This window comes from Pseudorca crassidens, chromosome 20, assembly GCF_039906515.1.
Source record: "Pseudorca crassidens isolate mPseCra1 chromosome 20, mPseCra1.hap1, whole genome shotgun sequence".
Lineage (NCBI taxonomy): Eukaryota > Metazoa > Chordata > Mammalia > Artiodactyla > Delphinidae > Pseudorca > Pseudorca crassidens.
The window spans coordinates 26,213,990-26,235,156 of NC_090315.1; the positions used below are offsets into that span (position 1 = coordinate 26,213,990).

The following is a 21,167-nucleotide window of genomic DNA, read 5'->3' on the forward strand; positions in this document are numbered from 1 at the left end:
ATAGGGGTCTCATACTGCTTTTCTTACAGTGTGCAGATATGGCTACAATGATGGTGAAGTTTAGTGAAAAGCAAAATCATACAGGATCTCAGTGTATGAAGATTTCAGTGTCATACAACTGTGGGGATTTTTTTAGGGAAGGAAAAGAAACTTTAAAATTTTTTATTAGTTCATTGAGTTAGTTGGCCTGGGTTCTCATAACTAGATACCACAGACTGTATGGCTTAAACAATAGAAATTTATTTTCTCACAGTTCTGGAGGCTAGAAGTCCAAAATCAGGGTGCCAATAGGATTGGTTTCTGGCGAGACCTCTCTTCCTGGCTTGCAGACGGCAAGCTTCTTGCTGTGTCTTCACATGGCCCTTGCTCTGTGCACCAAAAACTCCTCATGTCTTTTCCTCCTCTTATAAGGACACCAGTCAGATTGTATTAAGGTCCTACTCTTATAAACTCATTTAACCTTAATTACATCCTTAAAGGCCCTGTCTCCAAATACAGTCACATTGTGGGTTAGAGCTTCAACGTATGGATTTTGGGGGGGGGGACAGAGTTCAGTCCGTACACTCATGAACCAAAATTATCCCTGTGTTAATGATATTGAAGAAGACTTGTCTCCAGGGAGTTAAAACTGGTTCTTTCAGTAACAATGTCACCTAAACTTGTTTCCAAATTTCTGCCTAGTATAATTCCAAAGCAAGAAAATGTTTAAGAAATATTGCCTACTACCAGTACTTAAGTATTTCAACTTTATCAGGAAAATTTCTAGTCATCCAGTTACTTTCCACTGCGCCACCAGGGAAGCCCCTCGTTTCATGGTTTTAATATTCATTTCCCTAATGGCAAATGATGTTGAGAACTTTTCATGAGCTTAGTTGCTATTCATATATCTTCTTCAGTGAAGTGTCCAAGTTCTTGCTTGCTTTTTTTTTTTTTTTTTTTGCGGTACACAGGCCTCCCAATGCCGAGGCCTCTCCCGTTGCAGAGCACAGGCTCCGGACGCACAGGCTCAGCGGCCATGGCTCACGGGCCTAGCCACTCTGCGGCATGTGGGATCTTCCCAGATCGGGGCACGAACCTGTGTCCCCTGCATCGGCAGGTGGACTCTCAACCACTGCGCCACCAGGGAAGCCTTTGCTTGCTTTTAAATTGGGTTATTGTTTAGTTTTGAGAGTTCTTTATACATTCTGGATATAAGTCCGTTGTTGAATATGTGATTTGCAAATATTTCCATCGCATATGTAGCTTGTCTGTTCATTCTCTTGAAAGTGTTTCTGGCAAAGAAAATGTCTTTAAATTTAGATTTTTCTCTTTTATCTAAAACCTTCTTTAGATTTTTTGGTATTATTTCTAAGAACTCTTTGCCTTACCCCTGCTCATGAGTATATTCTCGTATGTTTCCTTCTAAAAATTTGATAGTTTTATGTTTTACATTTAAGGTTATGATCCATTTTGAATTAATTATTGTATGAGGTGTGAGGTTTAGGTCAAGGTTCTTTTTTTTCTTTGCATAGGGATGACCAAATAGTTTAACACTATCTCAAAGACCACCTTCCACTGAATCACTTTTACACTTTTGTCAAAGATCAAATAGCTATATTTGTGTGGGATTATTTTTGGACTTTCTATTTTGTTCCATTGATCTATGTGTCTATCTTTTTCCAGTACCACATTATCCTGATTATTATAGCTTTATAATAAGTCTTAAAATCAGGTAGTTTGACCTCCAACTTTGCCACCTTTTCCAAAATTATTTTAAGCTTTTCTAGTTCCTTTACTCTTTCATATGAATTTTCTAATAATCTTGTCTATGTCCACAAAAAATACTGCTGGGATTTTGATAGGGATGTTATTAAATCTATAGGTCATTTTGGGGAGTGTTGACATCTTTACTAGATTGGATCTTCCAATCCATGAACACAGTGTCTTTAAGTCTTCCTTTATTTCTTTCATCGCTATTTTATAGTTTTTGGCATACAGATCCTATGCATGCTTTGTTGTATTTATACGTAAGAATTTCATTTTTGGGGTGTATTTTAAGTGGTATTTAAAACAATTTCAATTTCCAATTGCTCATTGCATTTATATAGGAATATGATTGATTTTTTTGTGTTCACCTTTTATCCTGCTGAACTTGCTGAATTCACTTAGTTCTAGGAAGTTTTGTGTGTGTGTATAGATTTTCTAGACTATTATGTCATGTACTAATAGGGACAGTTTTATTTCTTCCTTTCCAATCTGTATGCCTTTTATTTCCTTTTCTTGGCTTATTACTTTAAGATTTCCAGCACAACATTGTAAATCAACTATATTTCAATAAAAAAATTTTAAAAAGGGATTTTCCTGGTGGCGCAGTGGTTAAGAATCCGCCTGCCAATGCAGGGGACATGGGTTTGATCCCTGGTCCAGGAAGATCCCACATGCTGCAGAGCAACTAAGCCCGTGCACCACAGCTACTGAACCTGCGCTCTAGAGCCCATGAACCACAACTACTGAGCCCACGCACCACAACTACTGAAGCCCATGTGCTCTAGGGCCCGTGTGCCACAACTACTGAGCCCACATGCTGCAACTACTGAAACTCATGTGCCTAGAGCCTGTGCTCTGCCACAAGAGAAACCACCACAGTGAGAAGCCCGCACACCGCAATGAACAGTAGCCCCTGCTCGCAGCAACTAGAGAAAGCCTGCGTGCAGCAACGAAGACCAACGCAGCCAAAATAAAGTTAAAAAAATTTTAAAAATTAGAAAAAGATCCTATATTAAAACAGATCTAGGGGTTTCCCTGGTGGTGCAGTGGTTACGAATCAGCCTGTCCTGAATGCAGGGGACACGGGTTTGAGCCCTGGGCCAGGAAGATCCTACATGCCACAGAGCAACAAAGCCCATGTGCCACAACTACTGAGCCTGCACTCCAGAGCCCGCGAGCCACAACTACTGAAGCCCCTGTGCCTACAGCCCATGCTCCGCAAGAAGAGAAGCCACCGCAATGAGAAGCCCATGCACCACAATGAAGAGTATAGCTCCTGCTCGTCGCAACTATAGAGAAAGCCCGCGTGCAGCAACAAAGACCCAATGCAGCCAAAATTAATTAACTAATTAATTAAAAAAAACCCAGATCTACAAAATATTTTCCAGTACTATGTTGAAAATTATCGGTGGGGGAAAGCATTCAGTTTCTCATCATTAAGTATGTATCAGTATTAGCTGTAGTTTTTTATTTTTATTAATGCCCTTTATTAGGTTAAGGAAGTTCTATTCATAGTTTGCTTAGGTTTTTTTTGTCGTTGTTTTTAAAATTAGGAGCGGATATTAGATTTCGTCAAATTATCTTTCTGTGTCTATTGAAAGGATAAGATGGTTTTTCTGACTTAATAGTATGATAAATTATATTGCTTTTTTCCCCCCTCAAACAGTGAACTAGTTTTGCATTCTGGGATGAAACACACTTGGTAATGGTATATTATCTTTTTACATATTTCTGCATACAATTTGCTAATGTTTTGTTGAGAATTTTTGTATCTGTGTTATGAGGGATATTGGCCTGTAGTTTTATTTTCTTGCAATGTCTTTGTTTTGGGCATTAGGGAAATATTGACCTTATAAAAGGAGTTGTGAGATATTCCTTCCTCTTCCTTTTCTTCAAGATACTGTGTAGAATAGGTATTATTTCTTAGATATTTGTAAAATTTGCCAGTGAAACCATGTGTTCCACTGAGTTTTCTTTTGTGGAAGGTTTGTTTTTTAATATAAAAATTTAACTTTTCAAAATAGATATGGTGTTTATTGATTTCTGCTTGGGTGTGTTTTGGTAGTTTATATCTTTTAAGGAATTGATCCATTTAATCTACTTTATTGAATTCATGGGCATAGCTAGTTCCTAGTATTTTTTATTATTACGCCTTTAATGTCTGTGGGATCAGTAGTGATGTCTTCTCTTTCGTTCATTATATTGGTTATTTATGTCTATTTCTTTTCTCTCCTGGTCAGAGGTGTAGCAATATTATTGATCTTTTCAAACAACCACCTTTTTATTTCATTGATTTCTGGTCTAATCATTTCCTTCTATCTTCTGTTTGCTTTAGATTTAATTTAATCTTTGTTTTTCTAGTTAAGGTAGAAACTTAGGTTACTGATTTTAGATCTTTTTTCTTTGTTAATATATGCATTTAATGCTATACATTTCCCTTTAAGCACTGATTTCTCTGTCTCCTACAAATTTTATGTTTTATTTTATTTGGTTAAAAAATTTTTAAGTTTCCTCTGAGACTTCCTCATTGACTCCATGGTTATTTTTATTTTTATTTTTATTTTTATTTTTTTTTGCGGTACGTGGGCCTCTCACTGTTGTGGCCTCTCCCGTTGCGGAGCACAGGCTCCGGACGCGCAGGCTCAGCGGCCATGTCTCACGGGCCCAGCCGCTCCGCGGCGTGTGGGATCTTCCCGGACTGGGGCATGAACCTGTGTCCCCTGTATTGGCAGGTGGACTCTCAACCACTGCGCCACCAGGGAAGCCCCATGGTTATTTTAAAGTGAATTAATTTCCAAGTATTTTGGTATTTTCCAGGTATGTTTCTAGTTTAGTTCAATCTTAGTCTGAAGACTTACGTTGTATTTTTATTTGGTTAAAAGTATTTTAAAATTTCCTTTGAGACTTCCTCATTAGTCCCATGGTTATTTTAAAGTGCATTAATTTCTAGATATTTGGGTATTTTCTCTAGTTTAGTTCAGATTTAGTCTGAGGATCTTTGTATAATTTCTATTCTTTTAAATTTGGTGAGGTTTGTTTTATAGCCCAGATAAATGTCTCTTTTAGTGAATGTTCCATGTGCACTTAAGACAACTCTGTGTTTTGCTGTTGTTGGTTGAAGTGTTTTATAAGTCTCCATTAGGTTAAGTTGATTGGTAGTGCTTTTCAGGTCACCTCTAAGTTTTCTGATTTTCTACTTTTTCTATCAATCACTGTAGAAGAGTGTTGACATTTCCAACCTAAATCATGGTGTGTCTCTTTCTCCTTACAGGTCTGTTTTGCTTTATGTATTTAGTTTATACACATTTAGGATTTTTATGTCAAGAGGAGTGGAATGAACTTTGTTGAGTCTGCTCTCTTTAGCTGAGGCAGTCCACAAAGGGGGCTGACAGCAAACTATTGAAGGCATTCCCAGAAATTAGGATAATAAATCCTTTATTTTTGAGTGAGGATCTGGACATTATAGCATCTACCAGAGAAGTAATCAGGTTTTCTGTTTGAATCCGTTTTAGTTATGTCTTCATAGGAATTGGTCTATTTTGTTAAACTTTCAAATTCCTTGGTATAAAATTGTTCTTAACATCTTCCTATTTTTGTTTTAATATATACTTTATCTGTAGTTATATCTCCTTTTTCACTTCTGATACTGGTTATTTGTGCCTGTTTTGTTTTTCTTGATAGAGGCTCTGGGGCAGCCTATAGCCAATAACTGATGAAGTGGGGGTGTAAAGGCCCAGCCTTCTTACCCTAACTTAGGACGGGTTAGGAGATAGAAGAGGTCATCTTATCTCAAAACTCACTGTAGGGTTGTAAGAGGCATTCTATTAAGAATGAACCACAACTTGATTTCTGCCTCTGCCCAGTCTTGCTTCCTTCCTTTCTTCTGTATAGGTGTTGATCAAGAGCACCCCCTAATCTATTATCTATTTTATTAGTCTTTTAAAATAACTGGCTAGGTGATGTAAAGCTAGGCTGCAAGTCATCACAAGGGCTGGTCAACTTTAGTTCACTTTTATACTGAGGAGTTGCCCTTAAGTATCCTAGCTTAATCCTCAGTAAGGTCTCTTGGACACAGTTCAAATTTTTGAGTTTCTTAAGTAGTTAATTCTAGCTATCTGTAAAGATTAATATTTCCTGACTTTTATCCTTTCTTAGAGATTTTCTAAAGAACAAAAGGAAAACTATTTTTTAAAATTAAAAAAAAGTATTTATTTATTGATGGCTGTGTTGGGTCTTTGTTGCTATGCGCAGGCTTTCTCTAGTTTCAGCAAGTGGGGGCTGCTCTTTGTCGTGGTGTGTGGGCTTCTCATTGTGGTGGCTTCTCGCTGCAGAGCATGGGCTCTAGGTGCGTGGGCTTCAGTAGTTGTGGCACGCAGGCTCAGTAGTTGTGGCTCATGGGCTCTAGAACGCAGGCTCAGTAGTTGTGGCGCACGGGTTTAGTTGCTCCATGGCATGTGTGATATTCCCGGACCAGGGCTTGAACCAGTGTTCCCTGCATTGGCAGGTGGATTCTTAACCACTGCACCACCAAGGAAGTCGAGGAAAATTATTTTTTAAAACATGGAATAAAGCTCATTTTTTTGCAATTACCATATGAACTCACTGGACCCTTGTATAAATCTAAGATATCTTAATTTACCCTGGTGATCTTATTTTTAGTAATAACTAAAATTTATTTTAGTTTTTATAAGACTACTTAATCTTAGTAATCTTGGTGATCTTATTTTTCCTATATCTCAAAACATTTTGCTATAGGATTTCTCTGCTTGAAAAGGCTGTATCTATGATGCCAAGATTGTTTTTACCTTTGATGGTTTAGTAACCACCACCTTTAGTAGAGAAGCACTTCACAACTTTATAGTGATACTTAATCTGAGGGTGAATCTCTAGGTATAGCTACTTGTAATAGGTCCCTACCTTTCCTTATCAAGAGTGGGAAGGGTATAAAAAGTATGTTTATAAGTCGTTACCTTTGAATCTGAGGCCTTCTAGGAGAAACTATTTTGAGAATTAAGTTTCTGAAAATATATAGTTTTTTGGCTGGTAGATGGAGAAATATAAAGCGCTAGTCTAGGTAAATGGTGTGTTAACAACAATGTATTTATTGTGTTTACAAGTATAGGTATATCTCGGAGATGTTGTGGGTTTGGTTCCAGACCACCACAATAAAGCAAATATCATGGTAAAAAGTGAGTCTCACAAACTGTTTTGGTTTCCCACTGTATATAAAAGTTATGTTTACACTATATTGTAGTCTATACAATACAGCATTATGCAATAGCATTATGTCTTTTTAAAGACAATGTACATACATTAAAAAACACAAAACAAAAAACCAATTACAACAGTAACATCAAAAATCACTGATCACAGGTCACTATAACAAATATAATAATAATTTAAAAATTTGAAATATTACAAGAATTACCAAAATGTGACACAGAGACATGAAGTGAGCAAATGCTGTTGGAAAAATGGCACCAATAGACTTACTAGATGCAGGGTTGCCACAAACATTCAATTTGTAAAAAATGCAATATTTGTGAAATGCAGTAAAGCGAAGCACAATAAAGTGAGGTTTGCCTGTATGTGATTGTTATCTTCAAAATGGTTACTAAGTCTTAATTACTCCTCCTTGTTACCAAAAGGAGGAGGATTATAGAAGTAAAGATCAGTGGAAGACAGTCAAAATGTTGTTTGTCACTGCAATGGGAAACAGGAGGGAAGAAAAGAACCAGCATTTATCAAGTACTTTCTACGCACATATTGCTACTTAAGACTCAAAATAGCTTTTTAGGGTATCACTCGGTATCCTTGTTTTACAGATGAAGAAACCAGAGCTCAAAGAGGCAAAGTGACAGACTAAAAAGTCACAAGATGGGAGAGTTAGGCCCTGTATCCTGATTAGTTTGACCTCGAAGTCTTGTGCTGTTTCCACTACAGTATTCAAAATTAATATAAGGATCTTTGTACAGCTGGCCCTTGAACAACGCAGGTGCTGACCTTCTGCGCAGTCGAAAATCTGAGTATAATTTTCCTGTTAGACCTCTGTATCCGAGATTCCGCATCTGTGGATTCAACCAACTGTGTACTACCATAGTACATATTTATTGAAAAAAACCATTTATAAGTGGACTTGTGCAGTTCAAACCCATTTTGTTCAAGGGTCAACTGTATTTGATTCTCAATGTTGTGACACATTTTTCACCTGCTGCCCCTTAATGAATGACATTGATGTTTCATTGAAGGTTAGTATCACGATACAGAAACACAGTATAAAGTCACTGATGGTATTGGGTTAGCCAAAAACTTCGTTCAGATTTTTCTGTAACATCTTAAGGGAAAACTGGAACGAACTTTTTGGCTAACCCAATATTTTTTGTTCTCATTACATTTTATATGACTATAACAGTATTCCTCGTAGACTCTGACTACAAGCGAGTTTTACAACTCATGCTATATCAGTTGATTGATACTAAACCTACCTGTCTTTAGGGACAGTGTAGAAAAGTGCCTGGCACAGTGTTGTAGGTTGATAAATGAATTTAATTGGATACCATAGTCAGAGATGCCTATCTTGCCCTGACAAGCAAGCCACTTCTGTCCAAATCTGTGATTTAGACTTCATAACCTCTAGGGCTTATCATGGTCCAAAGTAATTATTTACACACTCACCAAAATTCTTTGTTTCAATACAGAATATTTATTAAGAATACATATTAACATGCTTAGATACACAAAGTAAACCACTTATACACATGCCATTCTCAGTGAACTGTAAGGAAAAAAACCATGAAGAACAAAATTAGTTGCTTTCAGATAAGTTTTTGTGTTTTATAGCTATCATACGTCCATTTGCATATTAGGAAGTTATTAGCATTGATACATAAACTTTTTCCCAATCTTATATGTAACTTTTTGGCAAGGGGAAGTTCATAAAAATTTGCATTGAAGTCTGAATGTAAATTATAGACTCTTACAAGCTTTTGAGAATAGAAATGTGATTGAAGATTTGCATTCCCAGATGCTATCTACAGCAGTTTCCTTTCAAGAAATCAAATGCTTTTCATTACCACATGATAAAAATCAGTGTTCAAATGAAAATTATTAGGGCACATTAATTCTTGGAGGGTATTATGATATAATTTTCAGTTAATATAAACAAGTAATAAATCTTAATAGAGGGTGTCAACACTAGGAATTTAAGTTTTCCAAAGACTATGCTTTCTACATGCTTGAAAATAAAATCCTATCAAGTCTAAATATATTTTGATAATTAGTTGTAGAAGTCTGTAAAAAAATTATTTAATAATAATAAATAATGACAACTACCACTTATTGAAAATTTACTCTATGCTAGGCACCAAGCTGGGTACTTTGTGTACATCATCCCATTTAATGTATACAACACCTCAAGTGAATAGTGTATTAGCTCTGTTTATAAACAAGAAAACTAAGGCTTAAGCAATTAGCTAAGTTCAAACAGCTTGTAAGTCGTGTAACCAGGAGTTTAAGGCAAGTCTGACTGCGATTCCAAAGCCAGCGTACCCAATCACTATATTGTATACCATCAGTGAAAGACCCCCTGACATGCTATAATGAGGGTGAATGGTTAATAATTTTATCTTTGATACATTCACAGAAGTATAATTTGCATCGTTAGAATAAGAAACAAGATGGATTCAAGTGGAAAACAAAAAACCCTGCTCATTTAAATATTTTTATTTACACGTGTCTTTTTCCATCATCATTATTCTAATAAGATTATAAATACGTAAACACCTTAGTACATGCAACACATTCCGCGAAGGAACAAATATGTACAGCACAATTGAAAAAAGAACCCAAATTATTGTATACAAAATGCTTTAAAAAAAGACCTTGTAACACATTCAGACCATATTTATTTGAATACTTTCCAATAATTACCAAGGGATGTATCATTTATAAATAATAAAATCGCCTGTTTTCTTCTATAAGCCAAGTTTAATATTTAAGCCAAGTTAATCAAGTGAATAGCCGTTCCATTATGCACTGCTAAAGGCAAGTCACATAGCATCAAAATGAAACCGATGGGCTTCTTGTCGTTTTTCTCTATCATCTGCTTTCTGAAAAAGAATTTTAGACTAGTTTATAAATGATAGGAAAATGTCAAGAAAAGATTAATTTAAAAAGTGGTTAATTAAAAAAATAAAAGCCTGAGCAATTAGTAGGTAAAAGGTGTGATTTTATTATGTAATAATCTTATGAAATATTTTTATAGTTTACAGTAGCTATCTTATAATGAACAATCCTCTAAATTGAATTTAAAAAACCAACAAGAAATGTTCCTTAAAAGCTTAGTTTGTTATTTATTATTTATTTGAAAGTAGGAGTAAACATTAGATTTTGTAAGAATGGAATCAACTGTTACATTTTTCCCATTCTTAACACTGCTGAATCTAATTATATTAAAGTACATTAATTATTTTGGGGTTAACCTATTGATTTGGCATATATTTATTGATCCTCTGTTCCCAGCAAAGTATTGTGCTTGGAATTTTTTTTTTTGGCTGTGCTGTGTGGCATGTGGGATCTTAGTTCCCCAACCAGGGATCGAACCTGCGCCCCCTGCAGTGGAAGCGTGGACTCTTAACCACTGGACCACCAGGGAAGTCCTATGTGCTTGAAATTTTGAGGGATTAGAAAAGACACAGTTCTGTGTCTTGTTCTCAAGGAACTTATTAAAGCCTAAAAAGAAAATAGCAAAACATACTAAATAACTATTTCAGCATAAAATGTGAAAAATGTTACCAATATTCTGAGATTACTTCTGGGTTGGCATGATGAAAGGCAAAGCTTTGAAAAGATAGTGTTTATGGAAATGAAGAGGAGGGACATTCACTACAAGATGCGGGAAGAACAGGAACAATCCTGAGAAGTCTGGCAGGAGCACGGGATATGTGACAGTAACTGATAAGATAAAGACTGGAAAGGTGTATGGTAGAGTCACATGGAAGTACTATGTAGGCTATAGGCTGAGGGAGTTACACATTTTAGGCAGGGGGTGGTCACCAGAGGGTTTTGAGCAGAGGAGTGACATGATTAAGACTAAACTTAATGATGAGTAATCCGGCAGCAAAAGTGCTAAATGGAGCGAAGGGGAGAGAATGGAATTTGGGAGGACAGGGAGTATTTAACAAGGAGCTGAACTAAACTAAAAGCACTGGTGTAAGGAATTCAGAAGTGGAGTCAGCTGCAGAGATTGTAGGGAGGCACAATGAGGAGGGCAACTGATTAAATCTTGCAGGGAGTAAGAAAGAAGAGAGACAGCTTTAGGAAACTGGTTTTAAGTTGCTTGCAAGTGATCTAGGTAGAGGTTTCACGGTGACAGTTGGAAGTGGGGGAGAGACCTTTAGAGAGAGATGAGGGCTGGGCATCTCTGAGGTAATAGCTCAAGCCATGATTTTAGATAAAACTGGCAGGGAAAGTATATAAAGAGGGCCTAGGGCAGACACCGTGGCAGAAAGAACAGCCAGCGTAGGTGAAAAGAGAAGTGGTCCAAGAGGTAGGTGACAAACCACAGTATCACAGACGGAGGCAGTATACAGATATGTATTTCAATCCGTATTTGTATTTAAAACTTCAGTTTTTAGCCACTGCATCATTATTATTGTAAGTCTACAATGTTTACACGGTAATTAGATCTCCTGTGAAATCAATAAAATTAATTTCCTTTCCTTCATAGGTCTAGAGCTGTGTAATATGTCATACTATGTTCTGACATTTCTAGACAAGAGTAAATAGAGTCATCTTTGATCTTACCTCTTAAGTTGCAATTTTAAAATCAACTGAATATGTAACTTTATGTTATCATTTTTTGTATGAACGGAGTGTTTTTTGAGAGACAAACCTATGAACATTTATTAGAACAATTAACATGTTCTCTTTTTCATAAGTTAAAACAGGTAACATAAAGCAGATGGTAATTTTAGTTAACAAAAATGATTATCATGAGCATCACAATCTAAAAATAATAGGTGCAAAAATGAAACCACTTTTGTGACACATAGAGCCCATTTTGGAGAACATTATTGGAACCCACTAGTTATGTAATAAATATATATTCATACACAAGTAGAAATTAGCTTTTTAAATTTATATCTAAACTATGAATAAATTTATGTGATAGCCTTTTTCTCTACTCATAAACATTATATAAAAACTACATTTTTGGAGTTTTGTTTTTAATTATTATTTAGGGTGTTATACTAAAGAACAGAAATCAGTTTAGTTTAGTACAAAGAATACTTGATAGATGGAAAAGATGTTTATCACTTTGCTACTTCCCACCTAAACTCTCTCTGCTCTAATTTTTTATAAAGAGATAGCTGTTATTCCCAGAAAAAAATGTCCATGGCCCTATCAGTAAATAATGGACACAGGCTCATTTAAGAAATGATTATTATTTTCCAGGCCATTATGAAATTACTTCTAATTAAGCTTTTTGATATGCCTGTTGATTTGGGGGTGTTCACTTTATTACTTTTGTACAGTATCGAAGTTTTAAAATACATAGTCTGATTTGCAGGAATTGCTAAGAGACATTAGTAACTCAGGGGGATGAAAAAAATTATCATTAGTAAGATGACATTACGGACAGAACTTGAAAAATCAGAAAATCTTAGTCATGTGAAAAAGTTTGAAATATAGTGTTTTTAAAGAGTAACATATTACTATTATAAAGTTAATGTTCCATTTAAATGAACAAACCTTTTCCTGCCAATGTAAAATGCCAATTATTGCCAAGATGAAAACACAGACTCCGATGAGCGCTATAGCAGTAAGCAGAACAATGTTACTTGGTGTAAGATACAGTTTGGCACTCCAGCTGTAGATGAAAAGAGAAGAATTAAAATTACACATTTTAATTTAAAAATAACAAAATACTATTGAGACCAAAAAGCAAAAGAGCTTATTAATTAATGAATCAGTCCATTCATTCATTAATTCATTCACCTATCTATCCATTCATTATAAATAAAACAAAAGCAATTAAAATTAAGATAGGGTTAAGAATATTGACGATCCAGCAGAGTTCAGATTTTTACTCCAAGAACTGAAATAGAATAGACTTTTTGATGAGATGCTTTGCTATTTTTCTTTGCTCCTGTGAGAATTATTCTTAGGTAAACTTATCAAGGGTACTTTGGGCAATCTTAGACATTGTTTTTATGTCTTGTTTGACTTACTGAATTAGAAACCTTGAACTTTAAGGCTACATAGTCACATGATTTTTGATAAGATTTCTATATCTTATTTTTTGACCCCTGTTCACATATGTACTATGACTAAGTAAAAGAACCATATGTCCAAGTAGGTGTAGATAGATGCTTGTACAAAATGTCATGTTGGAGGGTTTACATTATTACAATGATACTGAGACTTCTTACAAAATCACTTTTAGTTTCTCAGTGTTAATGGCAATATACAAACTTTAGCATAAATAGAACTAGCTCTTTCCTCTAAAACAGTCCACATAATACAGCACTTGCAAACACTGAAAAGCCTAAAACTGAGGTCTATATTACCAACACTGTAGGTGGTTATATATAAAGAACTTTTTGTTCTCTCTGAAAATAGATAATGGATATATTTTCATCTTAAAAGTTTAATAAAGGTAAGATTATTCTGATAAATGGCAAGCACCAACTGACTTATTTTGGGATAATTAAAATTTACTGATCCATAAGTTAGCCTCTAGTCAATAAATCTCAAAATACACCTCAAACTAAAATCAATTTGGTTTTTATTATGTACATAAATTTGAAAAGAACATTTTTTTCAGAAAGAGCAAGAGAAACGTGAAAAATGTTGAGCTTATTATGGAAGAAAGGCTATAACAAAATTTCCCAGAAATTCAAGAGTAAGAAAACCTTAAGAAACAAATACTGTTAATTAGTTGAGGTTAGCTATTCTCAGCACCTTACCTCATACATAAGAAAAGGTCCTTTCATGAGATTTTTTTGGTAGTTCCAATTTATCTATCTATCTATCTATAAGTCTTTATTGAATTTGTTACAATATTGGTTCTGTTTTATGTTTTGGTTTTTTGGCCCCAAGGCATGTGGGATCTTAGCTCCCCAACCAGAGATCAAACCCGCACCCCCTGCATTGGAAGGTGAAGTCTTAACCACTGGGCCGCCAGGGAAGTCCCGGTAGTTCTAATTTAAAAATAGATTTTAAAAACCCATGAATAAAGGAATTTCGGTAAGAAAAACAATGAACAAAAGGCCAATACTGAGTTTCTTACTCAGAAGCAGTCATTCTTCTCAGTTTCTTACATATCCTTCCAGAGGTATTCTATACATACATAAACATATACGCATAGATATCTTCTTTATAAATCACAAATCATTGCTTATTATTCATAAGTGCATTTTCCTTTTATCTTTTGCTTTACCACTCTATTTTAAAAGATTATCATGATATTGCATGATATAGAAGTACTATAATTCATATAGTTTCTTGTGCAGATTCATTTTGTTATAAATTTCAAAATTTTAATAGACTCATTAAAAAAGTCTAAACTCAGACCATAACTGTTTTTTTTTTTTTCTTTGCGGTACGCGGGCCTCTCACTGCTGTGGCCTCTCCTGTTGCGGAGCACAGGCTCCGGACACGCAGGCTCAGCGGCCATGGCTCACGGGCCCAGCCGCTCCGCGGCATGTGGGATCCTCCCGGACCAGGGCACGAGCCCGTGTCCCCTGCATCAGCAGGCGGACTCTCAACCACTGCGCCACCAGGGAAGCCTATAACTGTTTTTATTGATATCTTATTTCAAGCATAATGCTGTAATAAAGTTGTTTTCTTAAGTAGTTTGGTTCTAAAGCCCATAAATCCACCATAAAATACCTCCAGGGGTGTGCTGGTAAACTGGCTCTCTGGGGGGAAAAAAACCCCTGAGTGGCACTTGCCAATTTTCATGGTGTAAACAGTCCCATCATAGCTGATTTTAACGTGATCTCCCTGAACAGAAGTGGAAAGAGATGCACACAATCAGCTCATGAGGTGGCATGAGCTGGTTCTAGCAAACCATCTAAAAATTTAATAAAGGACAATACAACCTGCACTTGTTATTTGTTGTCTTTTTGATGATGGCCATTCTGACAGGTGTGAGGTGATATCTCATTGTGGTTTCGATTTGCATTTCCCTGATGATTAGTGATGCTGAGCATCTTTTCATGTGCCTTTTGGCTACCTGTATGTCTTCTTTGGAAAGAATGTCTATTCAGATCCTCTGCCCATTTTTTAATAGATACAGTATGGGGATTCCTCAGAAAATTAAAAATAGAACTACCATATGATCCAGCAATTCTACTTCTGAGTATTTGCCCAAAGAAAATGAAAACATCAATTAGAAAAGATACACGCACCCCTATGTTCACTGTGCCATTATTTACAACAGTCAAGGTAATGGAAGCAACCTAAGTGCCCAGCAATAGATGAAGGGATAAAGAAGATGTGAGTGCTCTCCCTCTCTCTCCCCCCCTCTCTCTCTACACACACACACACACAAACACACACACATTTATACATATACACATACACACAATGGAATATTGCTTGGCTATAAAAAAGAATGAAATCTTGCCATTTGCCATTTGTAACAACATGGATGGACCTAGAGAGTATCATGCTAAGTGAAAAAAGTCAAACAGAGAAAGACAAATACTGTATGATTTCACTTATATGTGGAATCTGGAAAACAAGACAAATGAACAAACATAACAAAACAGAAACAGAGTTATAGATACAGAAAATAAACAGGTGGTTGCCAGAGGGGAGAGGGATGAGGGGAGGAGACAAATGGGTGAGGGCGATTGAGAGGTACAAACTTCCAGCTGCAAAGTAAATGAGTCACGGGTATGAAATGTACAGTGTGGGGAATATAGTCAATAATTATGTAATATCTTTGGCAACAGATTGTAACCAAACTTAACCATGGTGATCATTTTGAAGTGTTTATAAACATCAAATCACTATGTTGTGTAACAGGAACTAACATAGTATTATAGGTCAGTTATATTTCCAAAAAAAAGTCATAGAAAAAGAGATCAGATTTGTGGTTACCAGAGGTGGGAGGTGGGAGGTGGGAGGGGGAATTGGATGAAAACAGTCAAAAGGTACAAACTTTGAATTATAAGATAAATAAGTACTAGGGGTGTAATGCACAACACGACAAACAGAATTAACACTGCCATATGTTATATATGAAATTTGTTAAGCGAGTAAATCCTAAGAGTTCTCATCACAAGGAAAAACGTATTTTTTTCTGTTTCTTTAATTTTGTATCTATGTGAGAAAATGGATGTTCACTAAACTTACTGTGATAATCATTTTTTGATGTATGTAAGTTAAATCATTATGCTGTATACCTTAAACTTACACAGTGCTGTATGTCAATTATATCACAACAAAACTGGAAGAAGAAAAAAGAACAGTACAGGCTGTATTTTGAGAAGAAATGTAATAAGCCACTAGTTACATTTTAATAGCTTATTTTTTCATATTGACATGAGAGTAGCCTTAAGAACAAGTTATATTTTTCCCAATGAAATTTAAATGTTAATGAATACCTTCACCACCTGCTTTTTGAAATAATGGAATCAACCTAGTAATTTAAAGAAAAACAAACAGAGATAAAGATTTAGAATTAAATGCTATATTATACAAGGAACATGTTTTGCTAATAAGGATAAAAATACCTACTGTTCACTGAAAAATTACTATATGCTGGGTACTGTGTTAAGCATATTTCATCCTCATTCTTGTAAGGTAGGTATTTTATCTCCCAATTTCTACAGAGCAGAAATTGACCCTCAGAGAGAACAAAGGACTAGCTTCCAATCTCAGTCAGCTAGCAGTGGATCCGAGTTTCTAGCCTGGGTCCGCTGAACTTCAAAATTTGTGCCTAACAACTGTGGGATATATACCACTTCTCAAAGCATTTGCTAAAAAAGATCATTGCTTATAAAGTTCAGCAGCCTGAAATTTTAGCATTTATGGCCAGTAAACTGAAGACCAGTTTATTTAAGCAGAATATGTATAAGTCCCTAGTTAGTTAACCTGCTGTTTTTCTAATAAGGTTTAGTTTGTTCTTCGTGAAAAATGTCAGGGACCTTTTGTGTAGGTATGTTTAGGCATTTAAAGTTTGCTGTAAGCAAATTAAGTCATGACACTCATGGGAACACAGCAGGAATAGAGAAAGTTTTTAAAAGATATAACTATGATTCAGAGTTGACAGTATTTTTACCAAATTCAGTTCAAGCAAGGACATTACCTTCGAGGAACATCGTGAGGATATGGAATGACAATTAGCTGAGAATTTGGAATGATTGCGGTCCATTCTTGTTTCCGTATAGACTGGAAAAAGAATTTAAGAACATTTAACATTCAGTACACTTTAAAGACACAATAATTATTCTAAATAAATAAGAAAAAGCTTAAGTACTCTTTGATTAACTGAAATCCTAGGTATGGATTAAGCTGAATTTACATATATTAGGCTCCAAATAGGACTCCTATCGGCAAAAATTTCTCCATCTTTTCAGGGAAGGATTGTATTTCTGTCTCATGGATTCATTAATTTATTGAACACACTTATGTAGCAGGCACTGTTCAAGGTGCTATGAACAAATGCTGCTTTGGAGCTAAAATTCAAGTTGAGGTAGAGTCTGACAATAAACAAAATAAAAATATTTGGTATGTTAGATGGTGAAAATGATAAGGAGAAAAAGCAGGGAAGAGGAGGGGCAGGAAGTCTTAAGGTTTATTTCTTCAAATTATAATGTGCTCTGTGTAAGATAAGCTTTGATTGGTCACTACCAATGAATTTTAAAAATTCTTTAAATGGAATAAAAATATTTTAATTCAAATATTTGAATAATAAATATTTAAAAATAGATTAATTATAATTTTTTTACTCACCTTCTCTCCAGATGGACGGGGAATACCAACATAAAGATGATCAAGAAAATTTGCACTTCGACCTAAACCAAGTACATTGTATGGCAGTTGGAGAGCTAAATGTGCCGACTGGCTAAGTTGTCCAGCTAAATTTATTAAAAGAAAGAAAAAAGAACAATACATCTTTGGAGACATTGCTCTCATCAAACATTAAAATGATAAATGTTACAAGTTTAGGTGCTAGAACTTATCTTTAAGCATAAAAAGGTGAAATGAAATGCCCAGTTCATTATATTAATGATTCATCTTTTAAACAGTAAGAGAGATAATTCACATCTCATAAACATCACCTATTTAAAGTATACAGTTAAGTGGTTTTGAGTATATTCAAAAAGGTGTTGAGCTGTAAGCACAATCATATTTTAAAACATTTTCATCACCCAAAAAAGAAACTCCATACCCATTAGCAGTTATTCCTATTTCTAAGCCCTACACTTCCAGATACAGGTAACCACTAATCTACTTTCTTTATAGATTTGCCTATCCTGGAGATTCATATAAATGCAATCAAGCAATGTGTGCTCTTTTTATGAATAATGCTGCTGTAAACATTCACATACAAGTTTCTGTGTCAACTTATGTTTTCCGAAATGGCTGTATCATTCTACATTCCCAACATTAATAGTTGAGGGTTCCAATTTTTCCAAATTCTAACACTTTTATCTTTTTTTTTTTTTTTTGGTATGCGGGCCTCTCACTGTTGTGGCCTCTCCCGTTGCAGAGCACAGGCTCCGGATGCGCAGGCTCAGCGGCCATGGCTCACTGGCCCAGCTGCTCCGTGGCATGTGGGATCTCCTCGGACTGGGGCACGAACCCATGTCCCCTGCATCGGCAGGTGGACTCTCAACAACTGCGCCACCAGGGAAGCCCTGTCTAACTTTTTGATCATAGCCATTCTAGTGGTTATGAACTGGTATGTCATTGTGGCTTTCATGTACATTTACCTAATAACTAATGATGTTGAGCTTTCTTTTCATGTGCTTATTGGCCATTTTTGTAGCTTCCTTTTTAGGTCTTAAGGTTGGTAGCGAGTGGTCTCTTCTTTCATTCTGGATTTTAGTAATTTGAGTCTTCTCTTTTTCTTGATCAGTCTAGCTAAAGGTTTGTACATTTTGTTAATCTTTAAAAAACCCAAATTTTGGTTCAACTGGTTTTTCTCTATGATTTTCTACTCCCTACTTATTTCCTCTCACTATGTCCTGTCTTCTGCTTGCTTTGGGTTTAGTTTGCTGTTTTTTTTCTAGCTTCTTGAGGTAGAAAGTTAGGTTATTGATTTCAGATTGTTGTTATTCCTTAATATAGGCATTTGCAACAATAAATTTTCCTCTAAGAACTGTTTTTCCCTCTAAGAACTCCATATATTTTGGAAGGTTGTGTTTCTGTTTTCATTCACCTAAAGTATTTTCTTAGTTTCTCTTGTGATTTCTTCTTTGACCCATTGGGTTTTTAGGACTGTGTTGTTTCATTTCCAGATATTTTTGAATTTCTAAATTGTTATTGATTTCTAATTATCATCCCGTTGCAGTTGGGGAACATACTTGGGATGATTTCAATATTTTTAATTTATTGAGGCTTGTTTTATGACCTAGCATATGGTCTGTCTTGGAGAATGTTCCATGTGTGCCTGAGAAGAATGCATATTCTGCCGTTGTTGGGTGGAGTGTTCTATACAAGTCTGTTAGGTTTAGTTGGTTTATAGTGTCATTATCTCTTCTTTATTGATTTTTTTGCTAAGTTGTTTGATACATTACTGAAAGTATTAAAATTGGGGTAATAAAGCCTCCAATTTCTCTCTTCATGTATCTTGGGGGCTCTGTTGTTAGGTGTGTATGTCTTTGTAGTTGTTACATCTTCCACATGGATCGACCTTTTTATTATCATTATAAAATGTCCTTCTTTGTCTCTAGTAACAATTTTTGTCTTAAAGCCCTAGTTTTATCTGATATTAGAATGGTCACTCCAGCTCTCCTTTGGTTACTCTTTGCATGGTATAATTTACACCCCCCCTTTTTAAAATTTCAACTTATTTGTATCGTTGAATCTAAAGTGTTTCTCTTGCAGATAGCACCTAGTTGAGTCATATTATATTAGCCATTCTGCCAATCTCTCTGCCTTTTGATAGGAGTGTTTATTCCATTTACATTCAATGTAATTACTGATAAGGTAGGACTTTTGCCTGCCATTTGCTATCGGTTTTCTATATGTCTTTTTAATTGTTCTGTTCCTCCATTGCTGCTTTAATTCCATAGTTTCTTTTATTATATATTTTCTGAGCTATTTTCTTAGTGGTTGCCTGTGGATTGCAATTAGCATATTAACTTAACAAAATAACAATACCTAGCACATACAACTTTCCTCCAAAATCCTCCCTCCCTTGTAATACTGTTATTATACAAATTATATTTTTATATATTATCAGCCCGTTGACACAAATTTATAATTATTACTTTATGTAGTTGTTCCGTAAATCACCTAGGAAATAAGAGGAACTATTTGACAGAAATACATAAACCATATTTTATACTTATCTATAGTTTTACAGGTGTTTTTTACTTGTTTGTGTGGATTCAAGTTATTGTCTAGTAGTCCTCTCAGTTCAGCCTTAAGGGCTCCCTTTAGTATTCTTTTTATTTTTCTTTTCTTTTTTTTGCGGTACGCGGGCCTCTCACTGTTGTGGCATCTCCCGTTGAGGAGCACAGGCTCCAGACGTGCAGGCTCAGTGGCCATGGCTCATGGACCCAGCCGCCCTGCGGCATGTGGGATCTTCCCGGACCAGGGCACGAACCCGTGTCCCCTGCATTGGCAGGCAGACTCTCAACCACTGCGCCACCAGGGAAGCCCAAGTGTGAACTCTTTGAGTTGCTCTGAGTTTGTTGAGTTTCTATGTGCAGATTAGTGTTTTTCATCATATTTGGATGGTTTCAGCCATTCTTTCTTTAGATATACATTCTGCCCCTTTCTTTATCTCTTTTTCTTCTAAGACTCGCTTTATGCATATGATGGTATGATTGATGGTGGCTCCACAGGTTCTGAGGTTGTTCATTTTTCTTTCTGTATACTCTCAATTGACCTATATTCAAGTTTGCTGATTCTTTTGCCAGCTCAAATCTGTTGTTGAGCACTCTACAGAATTTTTCATTTCAGTTACTGTACTTTCAACTCCAGAATTTCCATTTGATTCTTAAAATGATCTTTACTTCTTCACTTATATCTTCTATTAGTGGGACACAGTTGTAATACTTACCTTTAGTTTTTTAATCCTAGTTTCCTTTAGGTCTTTGAACATGTTTATAATAGCCAATTTATAGGTTCTGTTAACTAAGTCCAACACCACTGGGCACATTTTCTGTTGTTTGCTTTTTTTAAAAAAATGTGTATGTGGCATACTTTCCTGTTTCTTTGCATGTTTTATA

The 21,167-nt window shown here is 35.6% G+C and overlaps 1 protein-coding gene across 1 annotated transcript in view; it reads right to left on the minus strand.

Moving 5' to 3' along the window:
* Positions 1-8,426: 8,426 nt before the first annotated feature.
* ITFG1 (integrin alpha FG-GAP repeat containing 1) overlaps positions 8,427-21,167 on the minus strand; it is a 236,755-nt gene continuing 224,014 nt past the window's right edge. The window contains exons 15-18 of the mRNA XM_067718121.1: positions 17,716-17,840; positions 17,069-17,151; positions 12,499-12,616; positions 8,427-9,854 (exon numbers count right to left, since the gene is read on the minus strand). Of these exons, the coding sequence (XP_067574222.1) occupies positions 9,795-9,854; positions 12,499-12,616; positions 17,069-17,151; positions 17,716-17,840 (386 nt within the window). The 3' untranslated portion in view covers positions 8,427-9,794. The remainder of the gene's footprint in view (positions 9,855-12,498; positions 12,617-17,068; positions 17,152-17,715; positions 17,841-21,167) is intronic.